Source organism: Sus scrofa, chromosome 1 (assembly GCF_000003025.6).
Source record: "Sus scrofa isolate TJ Tabasco breed Duroc chromosome 1, Sscrofa11.1, whole genome shotgun sequence".
In the NCBI taxonomy this organism is placed as follows: Eukaryota; Metazoa; Chordata; class Mammalia; order Artiodactyla; family Suidae; genus Sus; species Sus scrofa.
In genome coordinates, this window is record NC_010443.5 from 21,371,071 (window position 1) to 21,396,807 (window position 25,737).

General features: G+C 39.9%; 1 protein-coding gene across 1 annotated transcript in view; it reads right to left on the minus strand.

Annotated features, from left to right (window-relative positions):
* ZC2HC1B (zinc finger C2HC-type containing 1B) overlaps positions 1,945-25,737 on the minus strand; it is a 40,783-nt gene continuing 16,990 nt past the window's right edge. Inside the window, exons 5-8 of the mRNA XM_021087130.1 lie at positions 13,407-13,546; positions 9,511-9,616; positions 2,527-2,611; positions 1,945-2,077 (exon numbers count right to left, since the gene is read on the minus strand). Coding sequence (XP_020942789.1) covers positions 2,541-2,611; positions 9,511-9,616; positions 13,407-13,546 — 317 coding nt within the window. The 3' untranslated portion in view covers positions 1,945-2,077; positions 2,527-2,540. The remainder of the gene's footprint in view (positions 2,078-2,526; positions 2,612-9,510; positions 9,617-13,406; positions 13,547-25,737) is intronic.

Sequence of the window (25,737 nt, forward strand, 5' to 3'; positions counted from 1 at the left end):
TGTATGGCTTGATTAATTTTTATCTACAACCACACCACGGAACCATCCACGTTGAGATAGAGAACAGTTCCAGCTCCTCAGGCGGCTCCCTCCTGCCCCCTCCTGGTCATTACATCCCTTTCAGAAAACTACTATTCTGACCTAGTCAGCATCTATTGGAAACTACATTTTTTTTTTAGTAAAATGATTTAAGATAGAAATCTTATATGTTTCATTTAAACTTACAGTGCCAAGAACTTATTTCTAGAAATCACTGTGTAACATGCTGAGTATTTCCAGAATGCCGCCGTGTAATTTATTTCTGATATATAGATCAGAATACTGGCTACTGAAGTTTAGTGTCTGCCGTGCTATCTTGAAACAGTTTTACAATGATGTTTACTATTACTTTCTAGATACAAATTAGAAATTCTCTCTTATGGGGGGTTTCTTCAGAAAGTATTATGCTCCCATAATACTGTTTATTTCACTTGTTTATCTCTGAATAGAGTGGTGAGTGGGTAGAGAAAGGGAAGCCTCAAGTGAGTTTGCTCATTAAAGCAGCATATTAGCCAAATGTAAGAAACTGGTTCGTGGCCCTTAACAGTGACACTGATGACCATAAAGGGTGGGAGGCATTGCAGACAAGCTACTCGGGGCTGGGCTATTGCATACGTGGAACTGATGTGGTGGGTCCTTAAACTACAGTTCCACTTGGGGGGCGGGGAAGAAAGGAGACAAGGAACACAGGTTACCTCACCTGCAGGAATCGGCTGCTCTACGATGTCTCAGTCAGTTCCTGTATCCCCTCTGACCTCCCCCAGGGAAGGCAGGCTCCCAGAGCAAGCAGAGACAGGCAGAGGTGGGACTCACCTGGGCCGAAGCCTCCCACATCCCATTTATAGACACTTCTACAGATCCTTTTACATGGCTTGGGAGTTGTCAGTCAGTTGCAGAGCACATACTTGATTTACCAAAGTGTAAAACTTAGCATTTGGTCCCCAGTACAGATCATAAGACTTCAGATGTTGTGTTTCCTGTACTGCAAGTGGAAGTAAGTTGATATTCTCCTACTTAGAGACAAAAAAAAAAAAAAAAAAGTTTACTCCTAAATAAAATTCCCTGGGTTTAACAACAACAACAAAAAAAACCTCTTGGATTAAAAAGCATGAGTTGGGAGTTCCCGTTGTGGTGCAGTGGAAATGAATCTGACTAGTATCTATGAGGATGCTGGTTCGATCCCTGGCCTTGCTCAGTGGGTTGAGGATCTGGCATTGCTGTGGCTGTGGAGTAGGCTGGCAGCAGCTCTAGCTCCTATTCAACCCTTACCCTGGGAAACTTCCATATGCCGAGGGTGTGGCCCTAAAAAGCAGGGGAAAAAAAAAGCATAAATATATATGACTCTACAAAAAAAAAAGTTGAGACAGCACCTCCCAAGACAGCTACATAAGCCACCAGTGAAATGAACAGTTGACTTCTGATTTGGCTGTGATAAATAAATGGCCTGAGGCCACTTAGAGCATCCTTGCCACAGGGTGGGAAGGGTATTATGTCCTGTTCCCTCCACTGCAGTGTTTGCCCCTAAACCAACTGTGTACATTGGTGTCAGTGAGACAATTCTACATGGTATACAGATGGACATTTAAACTAGTTACAATTATAGTTTAATGTTTATTAGGAGCAAATAAGATATCAAAGCTGAGAGTTCACAGCTACTATACAGAATAAAGCTGTAAGTAAAAAACAATTTTCCTAGAAAGTAATGATGCTGCTACTCCAGAGGCTGTTTCACTAAAAGTTTCTAATATCAAATCAACATTTTTGTTAAAAGCCTATTAAATATCCACTAAAGAAAAGGAAAAAAAAAAAGATTTCAAGTGAATCTTTAAATCAAGCATTGTCATTCAGGTTGATGTTTTGTTTAATGATTTTCTGGGAGATTTTTCAAAGGAGCAGAGAAGAAAATTTGAGGCTAGTTTTTACTTGTTCTACATGATGTCTGGAGAGAAATATGGGCATGTAAACAGACACCTCCCGTTTCTTCCCCTTAGGTGTGTTTCCTGGGTACTTGGCCATCTGAGGACTTTCGGGGACCAATCTGAAAGGAGAAAGAAAAGGAACTGACTTCAGAACAGCATTGTGTCCACATTGAGGATGTTAAATAATACAGGCCTCTTTACAATTTTAATTGTTTCAACAAACAATTCACAATATCAAAAAGCTCTCCAACTTCATAGCAATCCTATTCAGTGTCAATCTCAGAGAACTGTTCTTGTTTGGAAAAAAGGACAGGGTGGTAGCCTTCCAAGTCAAAATGAAGAATCATTTCCCTTTCCTGTTAAATCCAAGAAACAAAAACTGAGTATCATTTCAAACTATATGTTTAACAGAAGAGTACGTTTCAAGAGCATCATTTTAGTAACCCAAATCAGGGTTTGCCCAAATTCCTCTTTGGCCTGCTATGAAATCACTTCCTGAAAGGCTCCTTAACCATGCCCATTAGGTGATCGGCAACACCGGATAAGAGGTTAGTGTTTTTTTTCTTACCTGGCCTCTAGGAGTTAATCTTTTTTAGATGATTTAGTAAATCCTTGTCTGAGTTTTGCTCCAGAAGCAGGGTCCACTGCTAATCCTTTACAGACAAACAGATTTGTTATTATGTAAATGCAAACATTTAGCAACCACAGAAAAAAGGACTGATTATGAAATCCTCACACTGGGTTTAAAAGTCTCCATTCTTTTTATTTTTCAGCTATAAACAGCTTCTCAGTTCTTATCGTGGGCCAAATAATGAAGAAAATAGAACTGTCTCCAGAGCTCTCTCTCCTCTACCTCTAAGCCTTCACTCATCCAAGGATGGACCCCTCTGGACCACCGCCTCAGGTGGCCCCATCATTTACACAAGCCAACACCTCTCCCCACTACTGCCCTGGCTTTCAAAGTGTACCCCGAGGGGTTCATGTCCTCCCAATCCTTGGCCTGCTCTCACTCAAGAAAGGGTTTGATAAGCCGTATAGATCTGGGGATGCCTTCCCTCCCAGGGGTTATTTATATAGAGATGGATTCATTCCTCAAACAGGGCTCTTTTCCTCTGTGTCCAGCAGCACAGCCAGGTATGGAAATGGAGTTGTTTATGGATATAGGCATCCCCTACCCTGGTCTGCTTGGAACCATATGGTTTGGGACAGGATTCTCAGAGAAATTATTTTGTGTTAAAAAAAAAAAAATTTAGTTCTCCCCCATACGCCCCACTTTGGGGCCTCCTTTCTAATCAGTGTTTTACAAAGAGGGAGTAACCAAACTCAAGAAAACTGTGAATCAACTATCAAAGGACATAGGAACAGAAAGAACTTTCAGGGTTCATATAACCCAAAGATCTACAAATTTCATTTTTTGCAAAGAATAAGTGATTGACCCTTTGATACTGCATTTGCTACACAATTAGGTTAGGTAAGGAGGGGATTGCTAGTGCAGGGAAGGTGGCTAATTGGATCAAATCCCCTGGCTCCAGAAATCAAAGCAGAACCTACACCAACAAAGCTGTAAAATGTGATTCACTAAATACACGAAGCAACACAGTTCTAGAACCCAGAACAACATTTTCACATGATCTTTGTCTTTCTGTATAAAACTACTGGAGAAGCTGATGCTCAGAAGTACCTTCCCGTAAATCAGTCATTCTTATAGCCAAACTTTTGAGAAAATAGCCGCAAAGATATGTCAGGACTAGGCTATAAACTCATTTCACATTTTAAGATTAGAATCTTTGTGAGCCTGAGGAGTAATGCTTTTTCCTAAAACAACTTCCTAATACATATCTACTAAATAATATAACATATCTAATAATATATATGTACCGTGATACATAAACATGTTTATAGAATTACCTCATTTATGTTTATATATATACATTTTTTTAATGGCCACACCCACAGCACATGGAAGTTCCCAGGCCAAGGACTGAATCTGAGCCACAGCTGCGACCTATGCCACAGCAGTGGCAATGCTGGACCTTTAACCCAGGGCATTGCGTCAGGGATTGAACCCATGCCTCTACAGTGACCCAAGCCACTACAATCGGATGCTTAATCCACTGCACCACAGTGGGAACTCCATTGCTTACATTTTTGACCCAGTGTTCCCAAAGTAGATAAATATTTGCTTAGCTCTAATATTTCCAATGGAAAAATTACTTATGCAAGTTGCTTTTCCTTTCTGTGATTTCCTCATTTGTAAACTAGGGATGTGACTAGTATATCCACCCCTCTGTAATACTGTGAGGGTTAATGAGGACTAATACAGGAAGAGCTTAGGAGACTGTACAATTAAGCATGGGCTATTATCCATGAAGAAGGCAGATATTCAGTATAGCAAAAAAAAGTAGAAACAATCTACCTGCTCGCCATTAGGAAAAGAGCTAAATAAGCCACATTGTATTTCTGTGATAGGATACTATTTTTTTTTTGTTTTGTTTTTTTTTTGTCTTTTTGCTATTTCTTGGGCCGCTCCCTCGGCATATGGAGGTTCCCAGGCTAGGGGTCGAATCAGAGCTGTAGCTGCCGGCCTATGCCAGAGCCACAGCAACGCAGGATCCAAGCCGAGTCTGCAACTTACACCACAGCTCATGGCAACGCCGGATCGTTAACCCACTGAGCAAGGGCAGGGACCGAACCCGCAACCTCATGGTTCCTAGTCAGATTCATTAACCACTGCGCCACGACGGGAACTCCAGGATACTATGTTTTTAAATAAACTGTCAGAGTTCCCGTCGTGGCTCAGTGGTTAACGAATCCAACTAGGAACCATGAGGTTGTGGGTTCGATCCCTGGCCTTGCTCAGTGGGTTAAGGATCCAGTGTTGCCGTGAGCTGTGGTGTAGGTTGCAGACGCAGCAGCTACAGCTCCGATTCGACCCCTAGCCTGGGAATCTCCATATTCCTCGGGAGCGGCCCAAGAAATGGCAAAAAGACAATAAATAAATAAATAAATAAACGAACTAAACTGTCAAAGGAAAACATTCAAAATTTGTTAGTGAAAAAAATCAGGATGTGTACATAAAGTATAGCTCTTTGATAAATGGAAAGCAAAACAAACAAAAGGAACCAGTTCCTGTTGTGTTATTTTCTTTTAATGAACTTGACCAGTATCCTTGAGGACTTGGGTTCAATCCCTGGCCTCACTCAGTGAGTTAACGATCTGGCGTTGCCGTGAGCTGTGGTATAGGTTGCAGACACAGCTTGGATCCTGCATTCTGTGTTGCTGTGGCTGTGGTGTAGGCCGGCAGCTACAGCTCCGATTAGACCCCTAGTGTGGGAACCTCCATAAGCTGTGGGTGTGGCTCCAAACAGACAAAAGGCACCAAAAAAAAGGAGTATAAAGAGAAGAAAAAAAGGAAAAAGATCTCAGTGTTAACAGTAGCTATATCAGGGTGTGGAATTATGGATGATTTTTATTTTCTTTATACTTTTCTCTATTTTCCAATATCTTCTACAGTAAGCATTAATTTCTTACATTGTAAGTTTTTTTTTAACGCTCTTTCTCAAGAGACATTTTTTGCAGGCTAACTTTAAGTGTCTAGAAACAAAAAGTTCCTGGGTCATCATAATAGCTTAACTTACAGAGACACGTGTGCCCGGGGCTGTGACACCAGCGTTGGCGTTAATCACATATAGTCTGGGCTCCTGGCCAAGCATTTCCAGCCCTCCTTGCTCTAGTGCCAGCCTTCCCTTCTAACTTTAACTTCTGTTCACACCCCAGCTCTTCTCTATGCTTTGGCCAAATGGGCCATTTGTTTCCAGAGTATGCCCTCTGCATTCTTATTTTCATATCTCTGCTCATTCCTTCTACAACTTTTCTCCACTGGTCAAAATCTAGCTCATCCTGAAAGTTGATCCCAAATGCCTTCACCTCTATGAAGCTTCCTCTCTCTCAGCCTGTTACCTCCTTCATAAAGGCTCCTGGGCAAAGTTGATCTCTTTCTTGTATTTCTTTTGGACTTTTATATCCCACTGTTAAATATGAGATATAGTAATTATTGACCACCTCACCCCCTACACTTTTAAGAATTCATGGGCACAAGAAACACCCGTGCATAATAACTATGTGTTGAAAGAATGAATCCTCTTGAACATCCATGGCAGCTGTGTATCAGCTTCATGTGACATCATATGCTCTCTTGGATCAGAGATTTTTCCTGTACACATATAACTTTTTAGAAGACTCTGGGATGGATAAGGATTGTGCTTAACATGGATTTCCCCAACTGTGAATTTAGAACAAAATGTTATAAACAGGAGATTCTAAAAGCTTCTTTTACTCAAGAGAGTTCAAGAATGAAAGCCAGAGTTTTACAGAGCTAACTACCAGCTAGATGAAAGACAATAATAGGATTTATATGAAGGTGATACCAAGTAGCCTAAATACTGATTGCCAGTTAGAAACAATAAGACCAACAGTTTTTAAAAGACCCCATATGACAAATAGGCTGATATTGACCAGAACAAAGACAATGGCCAGTAGATACAAATCTGATTCACACATGGGCCTGCTTATTTTAGTGAAAGGTACTCAGTGCTTTTCTCCAAGCCCTAAACAGTTTTGAAAATTCACCTCCTCTCAATATGGCTCCGAAAGAAATGTGACTAATTTAAGAGCACACTAACCCTGGTGATTTTATTTTTAAATGTAAACAGATTAGGCCCACAGGAAAGAATAAGAAAGTAAGTTGAAAAAGCATCTTAAGCCTGAAACAAAACACAAACCTTTCTCTTCGAGTTAACAAACATGATAATTCTATCATATGCCAGTAAATTTAAGTGAGAAATGATAGAACGAAGATACCGACGGTCTTTCATATATTTCCTGAAAAAAGTATTTTTTGAGAACCTCATATTGCTGTGAACAATTCTAATAGGGAGGGGTATAACAAACAGTACAATACAAAATAGACAAAGTAGATCCCTGCCTTCTTGAAACTTAGATTCCTTTACTGGGGGCTGGGGCAGGAAGAAGATAAACAAATACATGCTGAATAGCAGATGATGATAAATGCTCCTTAAAAAAACTGCAAGGAGAATTAAGAAGGGCTTGATTACTTTTAAATACAGAGGTTTGGGGAGTGCTGTAAAGAGGGCTCTCAGCAGAGAACTGGAGGGTGCAAGGGAGATGGCAGTGCACACTAGTGAGGGAGTGTTGGTTTTCAGCAGAGGGAGCCTCCAGTGCAAAGGCCCTGGGCCAGGAGTGTGCAGGAGCAACAGAGGCCTCTGGAGCTGGATTGAGAGGAAACGGTGGACGGTGAGGTCAGACGGTGGCACAGAACCTCGAGTGGGCCATGTTTAACCTCTGCCCAGAGCAACAGCACAGCAGTTATAAACACCATTAACTAGTCAAGAGCAAATATAATACCATTTTCTTCCACCTAATGGCCTCCTAATCTATTTCTTCATGTATCAGAATGGCGTCTTTGGAACCTCTCGATTAAGGCCACATGCTGGGACCTGGGACTGCCGAGTCCTAATTCAGAACCTTTCACTTGTGCCTTGTTGCTGCTCTAAAGAAATTATTTAGTTCAAGGAAGGAAACTCTTCCCCTATTTTCAACACCACGCCCGTCTTCCCCCATTCCCAGTCTCTTCTCGGGGTTAGCAAACCGGGGAACGGAGTGGTCCTAGACTCTGCTGCCGTACTCAGATTTGACTTGGCACATTGTCAGTTAGTTGTCTAATCCAACAAATTAAGAAATATTCCCACTTGGCAAATAAGCTTTAACCTCAAAATCGAAGGGATGCTGTTCACCGGAAAGGGAGCATTATAATATGGCCTTTGAAAAATATGAAAAAAACTCATAAAGAAATGGTCTTTTCTGAAGGGACATTAACCATTATACTTTAGAAGAAAGCTTGTTAATGGAAGTTTTACCAAAAGAATACATATATAATTTGAATTTTTTTTTCTAAGTGAAAACTAAAACCTATTTCCCTCATTGTTTTAACAGATCAGGAAAAAAAAAAAAAAAAAAAAAAGCTAATGACAGGTTTACATGGCTGTGGGAAAAATTTTTAAATACCAATTCAATTTTTAGGCTGTGATAAGTGACTCATGTGGAATTTTAAAACTAATGATAAAGATTTCTAGTGCTGTTACTTTATGGACTGTGAGACTGGCACTTCTTATTCTGGTTCTGATAATATTTTCAAAACAAGACTCCTGATCAGAGGTGCGAATACAATCATGAATTAAGTGACACTGCCTTCATAGCACATGCTGATCACAAAGAAGAAAGGCGCATTATTAGTAATGCAGCTGATTAGTAGATATTTAATCAGCTCCTCTGTTTACCAGCTGCATGCCTTCAACCAATAACACCTGCTCTGAGCCTCAGTTTCCCTTTTTTATAGATTAAAACATTTGCAGGATTATTGTGAGGGTTAAATGGTATGGGTCTAGCACACAGTAAGCACAATAATGGTGGGTCATACCTTTTTGCTACTTTGAAGAAATTCTTCCATTCTAAGAAGGAAAGGAAATTCTGCCCTTTTTTCTTTTTTTTCCAGGCTTACTGAGATCTAATTGGATATAACGTATGTGTTTGTGGTGTATAGGATAGTGATTTGATGCCTGTATGTATTGCAAATTATTACCACAAGAACATTAGTTAACACAGCCATCACCTCACATGGTTTACCTTGTGTGTGTGTGTGGTGTGTGTATGTCAAGATTTACTCTCTTAGCAACTTTTAAACATACAATACGGGTATTGCTAACTAAAGGCACCATGTACATTAAATCCCCAGAACTTACTCATCTTATTACTGGAAGTTTGTACTCTTTGATCAACATCTCCCCATCTCCCCAACCCCACCCCTGGCAGCCACCATTCTACTGTTTTTATGAGCTTAGCTTTTTAAGCTTCCACACATTCAGTGAGGTCATAGAGTATGTGTCCTCCTTCACTCTGACTTATGTCACTCAGCATAATGCCCCCAAAGTTTATTCATTGACGGTTTATCAAAGTTTGTCAAAAAACGCAAGAATTTCCTTCTTTTTATTGCCGAATAATAGTCTATCATGTATGTATAACCTACACCTATCCATTCATCCATCAATGGACACAAGCTATAGAAAGGTTGTTTCTTTATCTTGGCTATTTGAAAAATGCTGTAATGGGAGTACAAATCTCTCTCTGAAACAGCGACTTCATTTTCTTCCCTTATTTTCAACACACCACCTGACACACTGCCATCTCCCACTCTTAGTCTCATTTTAATTTTACCAGACCAGAGGAGCAATGGTTCTAGACCCCGCTGTTGTAATCAGATCTGACTTTGTGTATTGTCAGAGTTGTCTAATCCTGGTAAATTAGGAAATATCCTTTCTTGGCAAATAAGCTTTAACCTCAAACAAACCCACATATCTTTATATCCCAAAGCAACTTTGGATGTCATAGCTTTTGCTGACTGCCAGCAAATCCCAGAGCCAACAGTGGTCCCCTCTGACCCCGTCATTCGATAGTTGAGATGCTCCCTCCAACTCACCTGGCCTGGTTGGGACCACACTGGCCTCCAGGGCCCTGTTCTGCAGCAGCGCTCCCACAGCACTGGTCACAGTTGGTTCTTTTTTTGGCATCATCTGAGGCCTACCCTGCAGAGAGAAGGAGAGGAGAGGGAACAGTTCTATAACCTCAGGGACCTCACAGGAGGTAACGCTGTTTGAAGCCGTCTCTGGGACCTTGATGCACCAAGGGGAGGGGGACATGTACACCCTCTACCTCAGGAGACCTGGTGTGCTCCCCTCTACTGGGGCTCAAAACTGTGTCCGGGTTTCAGAGCTTTCATTCCATAAGCAAGGCCTTGGAGAAGTGGTGATAACGTTAATCCTGTAAAACTGGTTGTATGGCGACATGAGAAATCACTTAATGTCAATAAAGATAGTTATGGAACATTTTAGTTTTTCACGACACTTGAAGATGATTTTGTTTTTAAATACATGAACAGAGAAGAAAAACAGACATTGGCAGGCAGCAAATGTTTTAAACATGGAATTCCAACATCCCTGCAGAGCAGCAGTAGCAGAAGAGTCACAAGAATGCTACAGATTAAGGATCAAAAAGTCCCTTTTTATGCTCCTTTTTACCTTGCTACTGACCCCTCCACATCTCCATGGAAACTCCAGGATAAAGATAACCTGTTACTCTGAGTCAGAAGCTTCATTCAGGCAAGGATGACTATGAGGCTACAGCAGGCAGCTCATCCCCAGCCAAACAAAAACAGCTATTTCCAGAGGCCCATACTGGTCTCTTGGTTAAGGGTATAACACATTTTTAAAGTTGATTATGTTTAAAATAGAAACACATTTCAGCTGTGCTGTTAACAGGCCTTCAAAACTGAAACAACACCCCCCTTTTTGTTCTCCTTCTGAATAAGCCCCACTATTAGGATAGGCCCCTGAGTGGTGAAGCTGGCATAAGGGAAACAGCGCTGCTGTTCAGATACACTCTAGAGTGAGTTTACTCAGAAAGCAAGCAATTCAGAAAGCAAGCAATTTTTCTTCTGTGTTCCCAATCACCACTTAGCTCTGGAAAACAAGGAGAGGAACAGGGCCAAGTCACTGGTTGCACTCGGGACGGCCAGCTGGCCTTCTTCAGGAATAAAAAACACTTCCGTCCGCTGCTTCCCTCTGCTCCCCTTGGCCCCACTAACGCCGACTCACTTCGTGGACTGGTTAGAAGCCTTGTTCGAAGGAACGCAATGCACCCTTCACCGCTTTAGAAAGTATAGGTAGAGTTAAACCTGGAATACTTTTCCAGAACTAAGTGGAATTCAAGCCCAAAGTAGTCGTTCCCCCTCAAATTGTGGTGTCTATCCCACCACAGGGAAGGGCCATCAGAGAGGTGGACAGGATGGGACAATGTGGAAAGAGGAAAGGCAGAGGAGCCCTGTGGGTGCAAGGCTCTGTGTTGATATTGCCTACAACCTCCCAGTGGCTTGGCAAGGCACACATTAAATCGAGTCCTGAAGAGTTTAAGTAATTTGTCCAAGTTTACCTATATATCTTATAAAACTGAAAGTCAAACCCTGACTCCTGACTGTAAAATCTGGGCTCTTTCTATATTGCACTGCTTCCCATGCTATTTTTTCAGGTATAAAGACAGAATCTCTACAATTATATTTATCATAAACACCCTGCCTGCCCCACCACCATACCTCCTGTGTTCCTTTATCTAGATGTATAGTCGTATCACTTGCCAGGCTCTGCAGCTTTTCAAAACTTTATCAACCCTGGTCCTCTTTTACCCTATATCCAATCAGCTACTTAGGCCCCCAAATTACTTCCTAAATCTCCCCCAAACTTCCATTCACACACCCCCATGAATCCTCTAACTCTGAGCCCTCATTTTCTTTTCCTGCTGTGGCTTCTAACGGGTCTCTCAGCAATCCGTCTTGAACACTAATTACAAGGATGATCTTTCTAAAAAACCAAATCTGTGTTACTCCAGTCGGCACTATTCAACCAGTCGACACTGCATACAGAATGACACATGAGGCCAATGATGGACAACTGGAAAGAAAAGCCAAGAGGAGTTCCAGCTGTGGCTCAGCGGGTTAAGAACCTAACTAGTATCCATAAGGATGTGGGTTTGATCCCTGGCCGCATAAAGTGGGTTAAAGATCCGGTGTTGCTGTGAGCTATGGTGTAGGTAGCAGATGTGGCTCAGATCTCATTGCTGTGGCTGTGGTGTAGGCCAGCAGCTGCAGGTCCAATTTGACACCTAGTCTGGGAACTTTCATAAGTCACAGGTGTGGCCATTAAAAAAAAAAAAAAAAAAAAAAAAAAAAAAAGCCAAGAAAGTCAATGCAGGGAGAAGATAAAGCAGTAGTACAGCAGGAAGAGGAGATGAGAAGGAAAGAGGGTCAGAATTTTCTGGGCTCCTGGGGACTTTCCAATTCCTATTTCCAGGCCCTCAGACCTTAGGGCGCCTATTCACTTAATTCCTCTTTTCCTCCTCTCTGAGCCACTTGGGTTAAAGCCTCTCTAGCAGTGATGCCCGCCTTGCCTCCCCAGCCTGTCACCGTCTCACAGGCACTCTGGGCTTTAGCTCCACTTGGGGGGATCCTCAGGTCACAAACTGGATATTTTGTGCTTCATGTCCTTGCCAACTTCAACTCTAGACTGTAAACCCATTTGATATTTCAAGGAAAGACTGCTCCTCTTTGAAGCCCTCCATGAATCACAAGTGGCCTCTGCTTCCACCGTGCTCTTACGTATGTCAGCTACGACATCTTCCCACTGCACTGTTCCCAAGGCCTCCTCCTCCTCTGAATTACAGGCCTGATCAGTCAGCACCTGGCACAGTGTCTGGTACAGAGCAGATGTTCAATAACTGTCTAGTGTATGTTGAGAGAGCGCAGAATCCACAGTCCATGGGCTACGCCACATTGTGAGAGCGGGTCCATCCCCATCACATGAGATTTCATGGAAATCTCTCTAAGCATGCTTCATACTGTTAAGTGTTCAGACCAATTTAATCTCTTCTTGGTATCTGAGCCATGTTTCTGAAACTAACAGTTTTGATGGTAAACTGTAAGTTATGTCCCCAGCACTTTTGATGTGTATGGAGCTGTTTGCTGGCTCCAGTTCTGTTTTTATAAATCTACTGTTTCCCTGGTCAGGTTGTAATTTTCATTATTTGTACCTATTCATAACAGCTGTTTTATTCATTTATTTTTCTTTTTACGGCCACACCTGCAGCATATGGAAGTTCCCAGGCCAGGAGTCGAATCAGAGCTGCAGCTGGCGGCCTATGTCACAGCAACACCAGATTCGAGCCACATCTGTGACCTATGCTGCAGCTTGTAGCGATGCCAGATCCTTAACCCAATGAGCAAGGCCAGGGATTGAACCGGGCATCCTCACGGACATTTTGTCAGCTCCTTAACCCACTGAGCCACAATGGAAACTCAATCATTAACTTTAAATTGCAGATTCTGTGGCTTTAAATAGGCTGAACACCCCTCTCTATAGAGCAAGACATACAACCTGTAGAACAGGCCATCCTGTGACAGCTACCCCCCACCTAGGTCAGTTTCACTTCAGGTTCAAAATTCTGTTTAGAGTGGTTAAGGCTGATAACCACTGTAGGACAGATGGAGTTTTAGCATAACACTAAAGAAACACTACTTACATATCCAAGTCTTCAACCTAAGAAACTTCAGACACTGTAGACAATTTTTTCCTCTATAGCACCCAAAGGTGGTATTAGCAGGAAAGTATCCCTCAAAAGAAGCCAAGTCCCATGAGGAAGAGTGACAGCAATTGGCTATCTTGGTCCTTGCACTTCTTGAGACGGGTAATTTAGGTTCCCCAGCGAATTCTACTTGCTTGCCCCAGGCGTGCAGAGGCACAAGAGTCAACACTTGGAGAGAGGTATCACCTGTGCTCTGGATGCCAACTTGGCTGCTGTCTGGGCTGGATCAAAGACTCGGCGAGAAGCCTGATCCTTGCAGAAGTTAATATGTCGACTGGCTGCAGTTTCATTAAACCTCCTCATGCAATATGGACATTGAATATAATCTGAATGAAAAAACAAACAACAAAAAAGAATGAACATTTGAAAAATAACGCTGGAAAGGACTATAGAAAATAAAGTAAATAGAATATAAACTCTGCTTCAACATAAAAGAACAAGGTCCCAAACTGCTTTAAGACAGCCTGTTCCAAAGCGGGAGGCATGCAAGGGCTCAAATAAAGGCCATAGGGAAGGGAAAATTTTCTACCTATGCACTCCTTTCAGTTAAGAGTGTTTCCTTAACTGGAGTTCTCATCGTGGTTCAATGGAAACGAATCTGACTAGTATCCATGAAGATGCAGGTTCGATTCCTGGCCTCGCTCAGTGGGTTAAAGATCCAGCACTGCCAGAAGCTGTGGTGTAGGTCACAGACGCAGCTCAGATTTGGCGTTGCGGTGGCTGTGGCGTAGGCCTGCAGCTACAGCTCTGATCTGACTCCTAGCTTGGGGATCTCCATATGCTCTGGGTTGTGCCCCCCCCCCCCAAAAAAAGTGTTCCCTTAACAGAAAAAGAGTCACAGACTTTGGGGAAAAAAAAAAAAAAACTCATGGTTACCAAAGGAGACAGGTTGGGGGTAGGGATGGACTGGGGGTTTGGGATTGGCACATGTACACTGTGGTATGTGGAATGGATGGTCAACAGGACCTGCTGTATAGCACAGGGAACTCTACCCACTATTCTGTGATAATCTATCTACATGAGAAGAGATATAGATAAAATGTTCACATGATATGTTCTTTAGAAAATAGATTAACCATATATACTTAGGAACTGCTCAGTTAAATGAATAATTTAGTGATTGCTTATGTAAAGAAAGTAATCCTAGAATCACAGAATATTGGTATCGATGACTTTTTTTTTTTTTTTTTTTTGCTTTTTTTGTTTTTGGGCTGCACCTGTGGCATATGGAAGTTCTCAGACTAGGGGTCAAATCAAAGCTAGAGCCATTAGCCTACACCACAGTTTTAGCAATGTGGGATGCAAGGTGCATCTGCATGACCTACACCACAGCTCACCGCAACACCAGATCCTTAACCCACTGAGTGGGGCCTGGGATCGAACCCTAGTCCTCATGGATACTAATTGGGTTCGCTGATCCACAATGGGAACTCCTGGTATTGATGACTTTTGATGAAGATACAAAAGCCCGGGTTGTGGTATCCAGTGGGACAGAAAATCACACAAAAGTTATGAAGCTGCAGAGGGAGTAAGATGTTTCAAAACGTGGGTTTAGGGGATGGGATCTGAAGCCATGTCATACGGCTTCTACAACAGCTAGATTTTTCCAAACTCCTAAGTGAGGAGGCAGATAATATGTTCAGAAAGGGGGTAAGGAAAAGGGAACAGCTGAGGATTCAAAAAGACCAAAGGGAAATAAGGGATGACAGGACTCGAGTGTCAGTGTAAGAACCTCTCTGGTAGCCAAGGGGGCACTGGGTCCTCTGAGGTTCTGAGGACCACCCATCTGTCTCAATCTGCCTCATCTGCAATTACTAGACAGTGAGAGAAATGAGAAGTGCGAAAGATCCAAGGCCTTCTCAGAACACAGAGATGCTCACAGCCAAGCCAGGGTGAAGCCTAGCGCTCCAAAGCAAGGTTGGACATGGAGAGTTGTGCTGTTTTTTGTTTAGGCACCTTGAAGGGATCCAAAAGTGGATTATGAGTGACATAAAAGAGTAACGACCCCTCTCCCCATCACCCCCCAACCTTGCTCCCAGATCTGAGACAGCACCAGCTTAAACTCTGTATGGAGGTTTGGGTTAGTACATAGTCAAAAGTCCTACATGTTTGAACGGATACTTAAGGCAGTGATGTCTTCAAAGTTTAGAGTTTTTTGAAGGCATCTTTTTAAGCAGTTTGAGGCATCTTCTATTTGAAAAAATCATTTCCTAAAATGCATACTCATAAAATGAAAGAATTGGAATATGTAATATAAGAAATTAGAATGTAATAAAGGGTTAGCACTTAGCCTAACCTTTTATTTCACACTCTGGAAGGCAGTACTTCATCATTAATCCCATTCTTATTGAATGCCTATTATGTTCCAAGCAACTTGGGGATACAGTATCTCTGCAATCAAGGACTATGCAGTCTAATACAAAAGTAAAATTCTCCCACGGTGACACATTCTTTGAACAGAATAAAATAGGACAGCATTGGGAAAACAGTGAGGGCTCTCAGCCTGCCTAGCTGGTTTTGAGCCCAAGCTCTTCACCTGCTATGTGTGTGAACTTGGGCACATTACTTAACCTCCTTTTAAGCTTCAATTTCCCTGGTACCTACATATCACCTATTCCATCGAGCTGTTGTGAAATTTAGCTATGATCATTCACAGTAGGCTTGGCACCGTGGGCGGGTGGAACACACTGTTACCATACGGAAACAGGCCCAGCCAGGTTGTGTTTCCACTAATCAAACAGGAGAAGCTGCTTAATCAAAAAGTAAAAGAGAAAGTGTTGTTATCATGCAGAACTCATTTACAATGGTGTAGAAAACCATCTAGAATGCTAAGTTTGTGGCTCAATGGTTATTTCTTCAGTTTTACCAGCTGAAAAGTCAAGGTTTCTATCAGAAATGCTGCTACCATAAACCTGACTCAGTTTGGGCAAAGACAACGATTACGGTAGTGACTGCATGGCTTCCTTAATCCCAGTTGCTCATTCATACGCTGCATCCTTCTGTGTGTTTGGCTCTGTATGCCCCCGCGGAGACAACCAAGTTGAAGTGTATTTCCCTGCTGCCAAAAATCTTAGTGACTAGGCAAAGAGGCAGACAATTACCACCCTGCAGAGTCAGCTTTGAAGGGAGGAAGCACTGCGTCCTCCAGGAGCACACGGGAGGGACATGAAGCCCAGACTGAAGGGGGCAGAGGAGGAGAACATCAAATATCCTGAGAATGGAAAATGTCTTGTTCTGCAAGAGTAATCTCAACACAGCATGACTGAGCTACATGTTCTGCCCTCATCCCAAACTGTCACCTCGTCCTCTATCAATAATGATGTCATAAAATCACTATGTGCTATTCATTTCAATAGATAATGATTTTTTTTTTTTGTCTTTTTGCCATTTCTTGGGCCACTCCCATGGCATATGGAGGCTCCCAGGCTAGGGGTTGAATCGGAGCTGTAGCTGTCAGCCTATGCAAGAGCCACAGCAACGCGGGATCTGAGCTGCATCTGTGACCTACACCACAGCTCATGGCAATGCCGGATCCTTAACCCACTGAGCAAGGCCAGGGATCGAACCCACAACCTCATGGTTCCTAGTCGGATTCGTTAACCACTGCGCCACGACGGGAACTCCTAGATAATGATTTTTGAAGTCTTGCTCCAGATCTCATAAAAAATCAAAGTAGAAAAACAAGCGTCATTTGGAGTTCCCTTGTGGTGCAGCAAGTTAAAGACCTGGCATCATCAGTGCGGTGCCTCAGATCATTACTGTAGCACAGATTCTATCCCTGGCCCAGGAACTTCCATATGCTGTGGGTTTGGCAAAAATAAATAAATAAATAAATAAATAAATAAATAAATAAATAAAAATAAAATCCCCCAAACAAAACAAAAGCAACAAACATCACTTAAATATGCAAGCATTTGCATTCTCATTGTGGCTCACCAGGCTGAGAAACTGACACAGTGTCTGTGAGGATGTGGGTTCAATCCCTGGTCTCACTCAATGGGTTAAGGATCCAGCACTGCCTCAAGTTGTGGCACAGGTCTTATATGTCGCTTAGTTGCTATGGCTGTGGTATAGGCCTGCAGCTGCACAACCAATTTGACCCCTAGCCTGAGAACTTCCATATGCTGTAGATGTTGCCATAAAAAGAAAAAAAAAAAAAACATACCCACAAATAAAATGCAAGCGCAGGAGTTCCTGCTGTGGCACAGGAGGTTAAGGATCTGTGTTGGCATGGCTGTGGCACAGGTTGCAGCTTCAACACAGAATTCAATCCCTGGCCCAGGAACTTCCATAGGCTGTGGGTGCAGCCAAAAAAAGAAATGCAAGCACATATAGAAAGATATACCATGCTCTTTGGTTGGAAGAATTAATATTGTCAAAATGACTCCACTACCCAATCTACAGATTCAATGCAATCCCTATTGAATTACCAATGGAACTACAACAAAAAAAATTTTTTAATTTGCATGGAAACACACACACAAAACTCCAAATAGCCAAAGCTATCCTGAAAAAGAAAAATGGAACTGAAGGAATCAGGCTCCCTGGCTTAAGACTATACTACAAAGCTATAGTCATTAAAACAGTATGGTACTGGCACAAAAACAGAAATAAAGATCAGTGGAACAGGATAGAAAGCCCAGAAATAAACTTACACACCTATGGTCAACTTATCTATGACAAAGGAGGCAAGACTATACAAAGGGGGAAAGATGATCTCTTCAATAAGTGGTGCTGGGAAAATTGGACCATGTCAAAGAATGAAATTAGAACATTCTCTAACACCATACACAAAAATAAACTCAAATTGATTACAGACCTAAACATAAGGCCAAATACTATACAACCCCCAGAGGAAAACATAGTCAAGAACACTTTTTGACATAAATGGCAGCAATATCTTTTTTGATCCACCTCCTAGAGTAATGAAAATAAAAACAAAAATAAACAAATGGGACCTAATTAAACTTAAAAGCTAAAACAAACAAACAAAAAATGAACAGACAACCCACAGAATGGGAGAAAATATTTGCAAATAAAGCAACTGATAAGGGATTAACCTCTAAAATATACAAATATCTCACACAGCTTTAAATTAAAAAAAAATACAACCTAATAAAAAATGGGCAGATAATCTAAATAGGCATTTCTCCAAAGCAGACAGACAGATGGTCAAAAAACACATGAAAAGATGTTCAACATCACTAACTATCAGAGAAATGCAAATCAAAACTACAGTGAGGTATCACCTTACACCAGTCAGAATGACCATCATCAAAAAGTCTATAAACAATAGGAGTTCCTGTCGTGGCTCAGTGGTTAACGAACCCGACTAGTAACCATGAGGTTGCAGGTTTGATCCCTGGCCTTGCTCAGTGGGTTAAGAATCCAGCGTTGCCATGAGCTGTGGTGTAGGTCACAGACATGGCTTGGATCCCGCGTTGCTGTGGCTGTGATGTAAGCCAGCAGCTACAGCTCCAATTCAACCCTTAGCCTGGGAACCTCCATGGGCTGCGGGTGTGTCCCTGAAAGGACAAAAGACGAAAAAAAAAAAAAAAGTCTACAAAACATAAATGCTGGAGAGGGTGTGGAGAAGAGGGAACCCTCCTCCCCTGTGGGTGGGAATGTAAATTAATGCAGTCACTATGGAAAAATAGTATGGAGGTTCCTCAGAAAACTAAAAACAGAACTACCATATGGTCCAGCAAGCCCACTCCTAGGCATATATCCAGAGGAAACCATAATTTGAAAAGATGCATGCATACCAATATTCACTGCAGCACTACTTACAATAGCTAAGACATGGAAACAACTTAAATGTCCACTGATAGAGGAGTGGATAAAAAGGCTGTGGTACATATGTACAATGGAATATTACTCAGGCATAAAAAAGAATGAAATAATGCCATTTTCAGCAATGTGCATGGGACCTAGAGATTATCATACTAAGTGAACTTAGAAATTATCATACTAAGTGAAGTCAGACAGAAAAAAATATATCACATATACATGTAATCTAATAAAAATGATACAAAAGAACTTATTTACAAAACATAAATTCACAGACTTTGAAATCAAACTTATGGTTACCATAGTGGAAATCGTGGGAGGGAGGAATGAATTAGGAGGGTGGGAATAACATATACACTTACTGTATAAAATAGATAATTAGTAAGAATGAACTGCATAGCACAAGGAAATCTATTCAATAGTTTGTGATAACCTATATGGGAAAAAATAATGGATATATGTATACGTATAACTGATTCACTTTGCTGTACATCTGAAACTATTACAACATTGTTAAGTCAACAATGCTTCAATAAAATAAATAAAAATAGTCTCTGACGGGGAAAAAAAAACAAATCAAAGTGCTTCTGAACTCCTATTTTAAAAACTAAAAAAAAATTTTTTTAAAATCAAGCATTTTATGAATACCCATGCCTATGCAGCCCTGTGAAATGGTGACCAAATGTTCTAGGCCTTTCTGAAAATCCCAGTTGTAAATATTCTATATCACTATCTCCATAAACTGTCACATACTCCTGGAAAGTTGAATGATTGGCAAACTTACTTAGGTCAGTAAGAATTAGAATAAATACATGCATGTCACAAAAATTGAGCAATGAAATAGGGAATCATGCTGAAAAAAAATGGAAATTACTTGCAAACTCATACACAGTTGGCCATATGATTAATAACCCCAGTTATGTCTGTATAAATTTTCTAGTATTTAAGCTGGAGAATATATGGGCTAATATAAAATCCCTGCACAATCAAAATAATTGAATAGTAATGAAAATACGCTATTGGAGGTAATCATTTTGCTTGGTGCATAAAATTATAATAAGGGCCTAGGGAAGAATTTAATTATAAAACTAGATTTTCACATAAAAATGTAAAGAGCAGAGAAATAAATTGTACAATTGATGGAGGCTTACAAAGGGATTTATTTTAAAGAAACAATAATCCCCACATTTAAACTCCAATGCGGAAATTAGAGAAATCCACACAGCTAGACATCTGACATACTTTCACTATTCAACTAAAGAACTAGAAGGTAGTCATCAATCCTGTAGCTTTGCTATTAAAATAAGGTATTTCTCATAAAAGATGCTTTTATTATACAAAGCTTGTCGCCAAAGTATTATCAAAATCACAGCCATACATCTTTCTATGGAAAATCTTAAGACAACACATGATTTAAAGTTACATTTTCATTAGCACCTAGCAAGAGTGAAGCAATTATTAAGATTTTCTGGTACTGAAGTTCAGATGATTTATTTTTGGATGATTTTTTATAATATTACATGTGGGTTTCTTTTTTTCTTTTTTTTTTTTTTACTTTTTAGAATGAAATTTGAGAAATAATTTACATGCAATAAAATGCACCTATTTAAAGTGTACGTTTCCACGCATTTGACAAATGTATAGATTTTGCAACAACCCAAATGAAAATATAGATCCCTCATGCACCTTTCAGTCAATAGTCTCCCAAGCCCAGTTTCAAGCAACCAAAGGTCTATTTTCCTGTCACCAAAGACAAGTTTTACTTGTTCTATATCTTACTATACAAGAGAGCTCCCAGGTTGCTGCATGTATCATTGCACTTTCTTCTTACTGTTGAGCTGTATTCCATTTTGTAAATATTCCGCCATTTATTTATCCACTTGTTGATGGTCATTTTCAGTTGTTCCCAGTTTATGCTATTTAAATAGAACTGCTATGAACATTAATATGTAAGTCTTTTTTAAGGACATGTTTTACATTTTTTGCATAAATAGATAGAACTGGAATTGCTATATAGGTAAATGTATGTTTAATTTAGGAAAATACCAGTGCAAAGCGGCTGTACTAATTTAGACTCCCATCAGGAGTGTGAGAATTCCAGTTGCTCCATATCTTAGCCATCACTTGAATTGTCAGTCTTTAATTTTAGCCATTCAAGTGGGTGTGTAGCAGTATCTCACTGTGGTTTTAATTTACATTTCTCTGATGAAAATGATTTGAGTATATTTTCACTGGGCTTATTGACCATTATTTTGTGATGTTCTGTTCGAATACATCTCTTGCCTTTTTCTTATTGGGTTGTCATATTATTGACTCGTAAGATTTCATTATGTATTCTTGATATTTGACCTTCATCAGAGACATGCATTTTAAATATTTTCTCCTATTCTGTAACTTGCCTTTGCATTCTCCTAACAGTGTCTCTCAAAACCAAAGTTTTTAATTTTGGTGAAGCCCAATTTATCAATTCCCTTTAAAAAAAAATTTTTTTTTACTGCATTTCGTGTCCTGCCTTAAAAATCTTCTGTCAACTCTTAGATCAAAAATGTTCGTTTTTTCCAGAAATGTTATAGTTGCAGCACTTAGTGATCCATTCTGAATTAATTTTTTTGTGGGGTATAAGGATCCAGATTCATTTTTCCCATACTGATATAGGGTTGTCTCAGTATCAAATGTTAATAAGACTATCCTTTTCCACATTGAATTACCTTTGTTAAAAATCATTGCCCATAGATTGGGGGAAGGTCTATATTTAGATTCTTTCTATTCAACTGATATGCCAATGCCAAATTGTCATGATTACTGTATCATTATAATAAATCTTGACATTAGGCAGTGTAAGACCTCCAATTTTATTCTTTTTTTGAAACTATCCTGGCTATTCCCAATCCTTTGAATTTTTGTATAGTTTTAGAATCAGCTGGTCAATTCCTACTTGGCAAAGAAACATTGCAGGTATTTTTATTGGAATTACATTGAGTCCACAGACGAATTTGGGGAGAAGTGACATCACAGTGATACGTGAGTGTTCCAAACCATGAAAATGGTAAATCTTTGTATTTATTTTGGACTTCTTTAATTTCTCTCAGCAATGTTTTGTGGTTTTCATTTTACAAGTCTTACATGTGTTTAATTAAATATATGCCCAGGTATTTCATGTTTTTTACATGACTATAAATGGCATTTCTCATCTCATTTTTTCAATATGCCTAGTATATAGAAATACAATTCACTTATGTATACTGACGTTATGTCCTCAAAGTTTGTTAAATGAACTTTTAATTTCAAATTTCAGCTTTTTGTGTAGTTGCCTAAGACTTTCTACATTTTATTCATTCATGATCATGTTGTCTGTGAATAAGAATAGCTTTACCTCTTCCTCTCCGATCTTTGAATTTGTGTGTGTGTGTATAATATACATTTTTTTTTCTGTTATACTAGGTACTCTGTCCAATATAGTGTTGAACAAAAGTGGTCAGAAAGAACAGCCTTGCTTTTTTCCTGATCTTAGTGGAAAAGTGTTCAGCTTCTTACCATTATGTGTGATGTTAGCTGTCGATTTTTCAGAGATGTCCTTTACTGAGGATGTTACTTTCTATTTCTGACTTTCTAAGCATTTTCTTTTTTCAACATGTATGGATATTGCATTTTGTCACAGGCTTTTCCTGTATCTATTGAGATGATAATAAGCTTTAAAAAGTATTTTGAGGAGTTCCCGTTGTGGCTCAGTGGTTAACGAATCCGACTAGGAACCATGAGGTTGCGGGTTCGGCCCCTGCCCTTATTCAGTGGGTTAACGATCCGGTGTTGCCCTGAGCTGTGCTGTAGGTTGCAGACGCGGCTCGGATCCCGTGTTGCTGTGGCTCTGGCGTAGGCCGATGGCTACAGCTCCGATTCGACCCCTAGCCTGGGGACCTCCATATGCCGCGGGAGCGGCCCAAGAAATAGCTAAAAAGACAAAAAAAAAAAAAAACAAAAAAAACAAAAAAAAGTATTTGACAATATGTTGAATTACATTTTCTTTTCTTCTGTCTACTTAAGTACAATTTGCTCTTCTTTTTCTAACCTTTTAAAGAGGAATTTTAAGGCAATTCATTTAAACCCTTCTTTTCTAATATAAGCATTTAAAGCTATAAACTTCTTTCTAGGCACTGCTTTAGCCAAATCCGACAAATTTTGATATGCTTTAATTACCATTCAGTTTAAAATATTTTCTAATTTCTCTTGTGATTTCTTCTTGGATCCATAGCATATTTAGAAATGATTTGCTAATTTCCAAATATTCTGGAATTTTCTAGATATTTCTTCATCATTAATTTCTAATTTAAATCTATTGTGATCAAATAACCGTCTGAATGATTTCAATCCTTTTAGATTGATTGGGACCAATTCTGTGGTCCTGCACATGGCCTATCCTAATGAATGTTCCACATGTACTTGATAACAATTATATTCTGCTGTTGTGTATCACATTATAGCTACAGATGTCAATTAGGTCAAAATGTTACAAGCATTTCAGACTGATAGGTCTTGATGAATATATCTTTTTAGTCATTATCTCTGTTAATTACACTTGCCCTGGAACTTATTTTGCCTGATATTAATATTAGCTACTCCAGTTATATGATTACTATTTGCATGTATATCTTTTCCTATGCTTTTAACATGCCAGTCTACAGTTGTTCAGATATTGCTGGTATTACTCTTTCTGTCTTTTTAACCAAGAGGGAAGGCACAAATCAGAGGAATATGTCTCCATGAAATGTTCACAAGCTACACATACCCATAAAACCAGCCCAGATCAAGACACTGAAAGTTCCCAGCAATCTTCTTTGAGTCCCCTCCTGGTCATCCCCACCCCTCCAAGTAAAACCACCACCTGACTTCTAACCTCAGAGATTCAAATTTTCTAAAAAACTGAGTTTCTGATATTTACAAATAAGGAAATCTGCATTTCTGCCCCCCTTGGAGAAATCAAACCTGGCAATCTTGGGTATGCCCTCCTTTGAGGCAGCAGCTTGCTGAGACAGGAGCAGCTGTCCCTTAAGGAGGGTGTGGCCTTTCTAGGCCCACCTGGCTCACCCTCCTCATTTTGTCACCTGCCTGGCTCATTTATCTGTGTCTTTATATTTAAAGTGTGTTTCTTTGTGGGAAGCATATAATTGGACCTTCCTTTATTATTCAGTTTGACAATCTCTGTGCTTTATCTTAAGTATTTAGGTCATTTATATGCAATTGTCCATATGGTCAACTTTAAATCTATTATCTTGATGTTTGTCTTTATCCCACCTGGTCTTTGTTCCTTTTTTCCTCTTTTCCTGCCGCCTTTTACATTGAATTGTTTTCCATTGTATCTCCATTTGATGAATTGTCATTTTAGCTATATGTCAATATTTTTGAGTGTTTACTTTAGGGTTTATTAATAGGCATCTTTATGATATAATACCGTATCTTCAAATAATACTAATGTATAAGAACCTTTCAACAACATACATTTTCCTCACTCAACCATATCCTATTATTTTATACATTTCATTTTCAAATGTTATAATTCCCATAATATGCTACTATGTATGCTTTAAATAGCTGATTATAACCCATGACTAATAGAAAACAAGACAAGGATATCTGCTTTCACCAATGGTATTCAACAAAGTATTGTAAATTCTAGCCAGAAGATTTAGACACAAAAAAGAAATAAAAGGCATACAAATTGAAGAGGAAGAAGTAAAATTATCTGTTCACAAATAACATTATCTTATATGTAGAAAATCCTAAAGATTCCACATCATGGAGTTCCCGTTGTGGCTCAGTGGTTAACGAATCCAACTAGGAACCATGAGGTTGCGGGTTCGATCCCTGGCCTTGCTCAGTGGGTTAAGGATCCGGCGTTGCCATGAGCTGTGGTGTAGGTTACAGACGCAGCTTGGATCCTGCATTGCTGTGGCTCTGGTGTAGGCTGGTGGCAGCTACAACTCCAATTAGATCCCTAGCCTGGGAACCTCCATATGCCACAGGAGCAGCCCTAGAAATGGCAAAAGGACAAAAAAAAAAAAGATTCCACATCAAAAAAACAACTGTTAGAGCTAACAAACAAAACCCAGCAAAATTGCAGGACAAAATCAACAAGCAAAAATCGGTTATATTTCTATGTACTAACAATCTTAAAGTTAATAATTCCATTTACAATAATATCAAAAAGAATAAAATACTTAGAAACAAGTTTAACCAAGGAAGCAAAAATACAATGGAAACTACAAAACACTGACATAAACTAAAAAGGACATATATAAATGAAAAGAATTGTGTTCATGGATTGTCAGACAACACTGTCATGATAATACCACCCAAAGTGATGTACAGATTTAATGCAATCCCTAACAAAACTCCAAGGGCATTTTCGAAAATAGAAAAAAACACATCCTAAAAATTCATATGGGATCTCAAAGATTTCCAAATAGCCAAAACAACCTAATAAGACTCTCACTTCCTGATATCAAAACTTACTACAAAGCTCCATTACTCAAAACAGTGCGGTACTGGCATAAGGACAAACATAGAAAAGTAGAACATAATCAAGAGCACAGAAATAAACTTTAGCATGTATAGTCAACTGACTTTTGATAAGACCACCAAGACATTTCAATGGGAAAAGCACAGTCTTTTCAACAAATTGTTCTTAGAAAAGTACATATCCACATATAAAACAAGATATTCAAATTCCAAT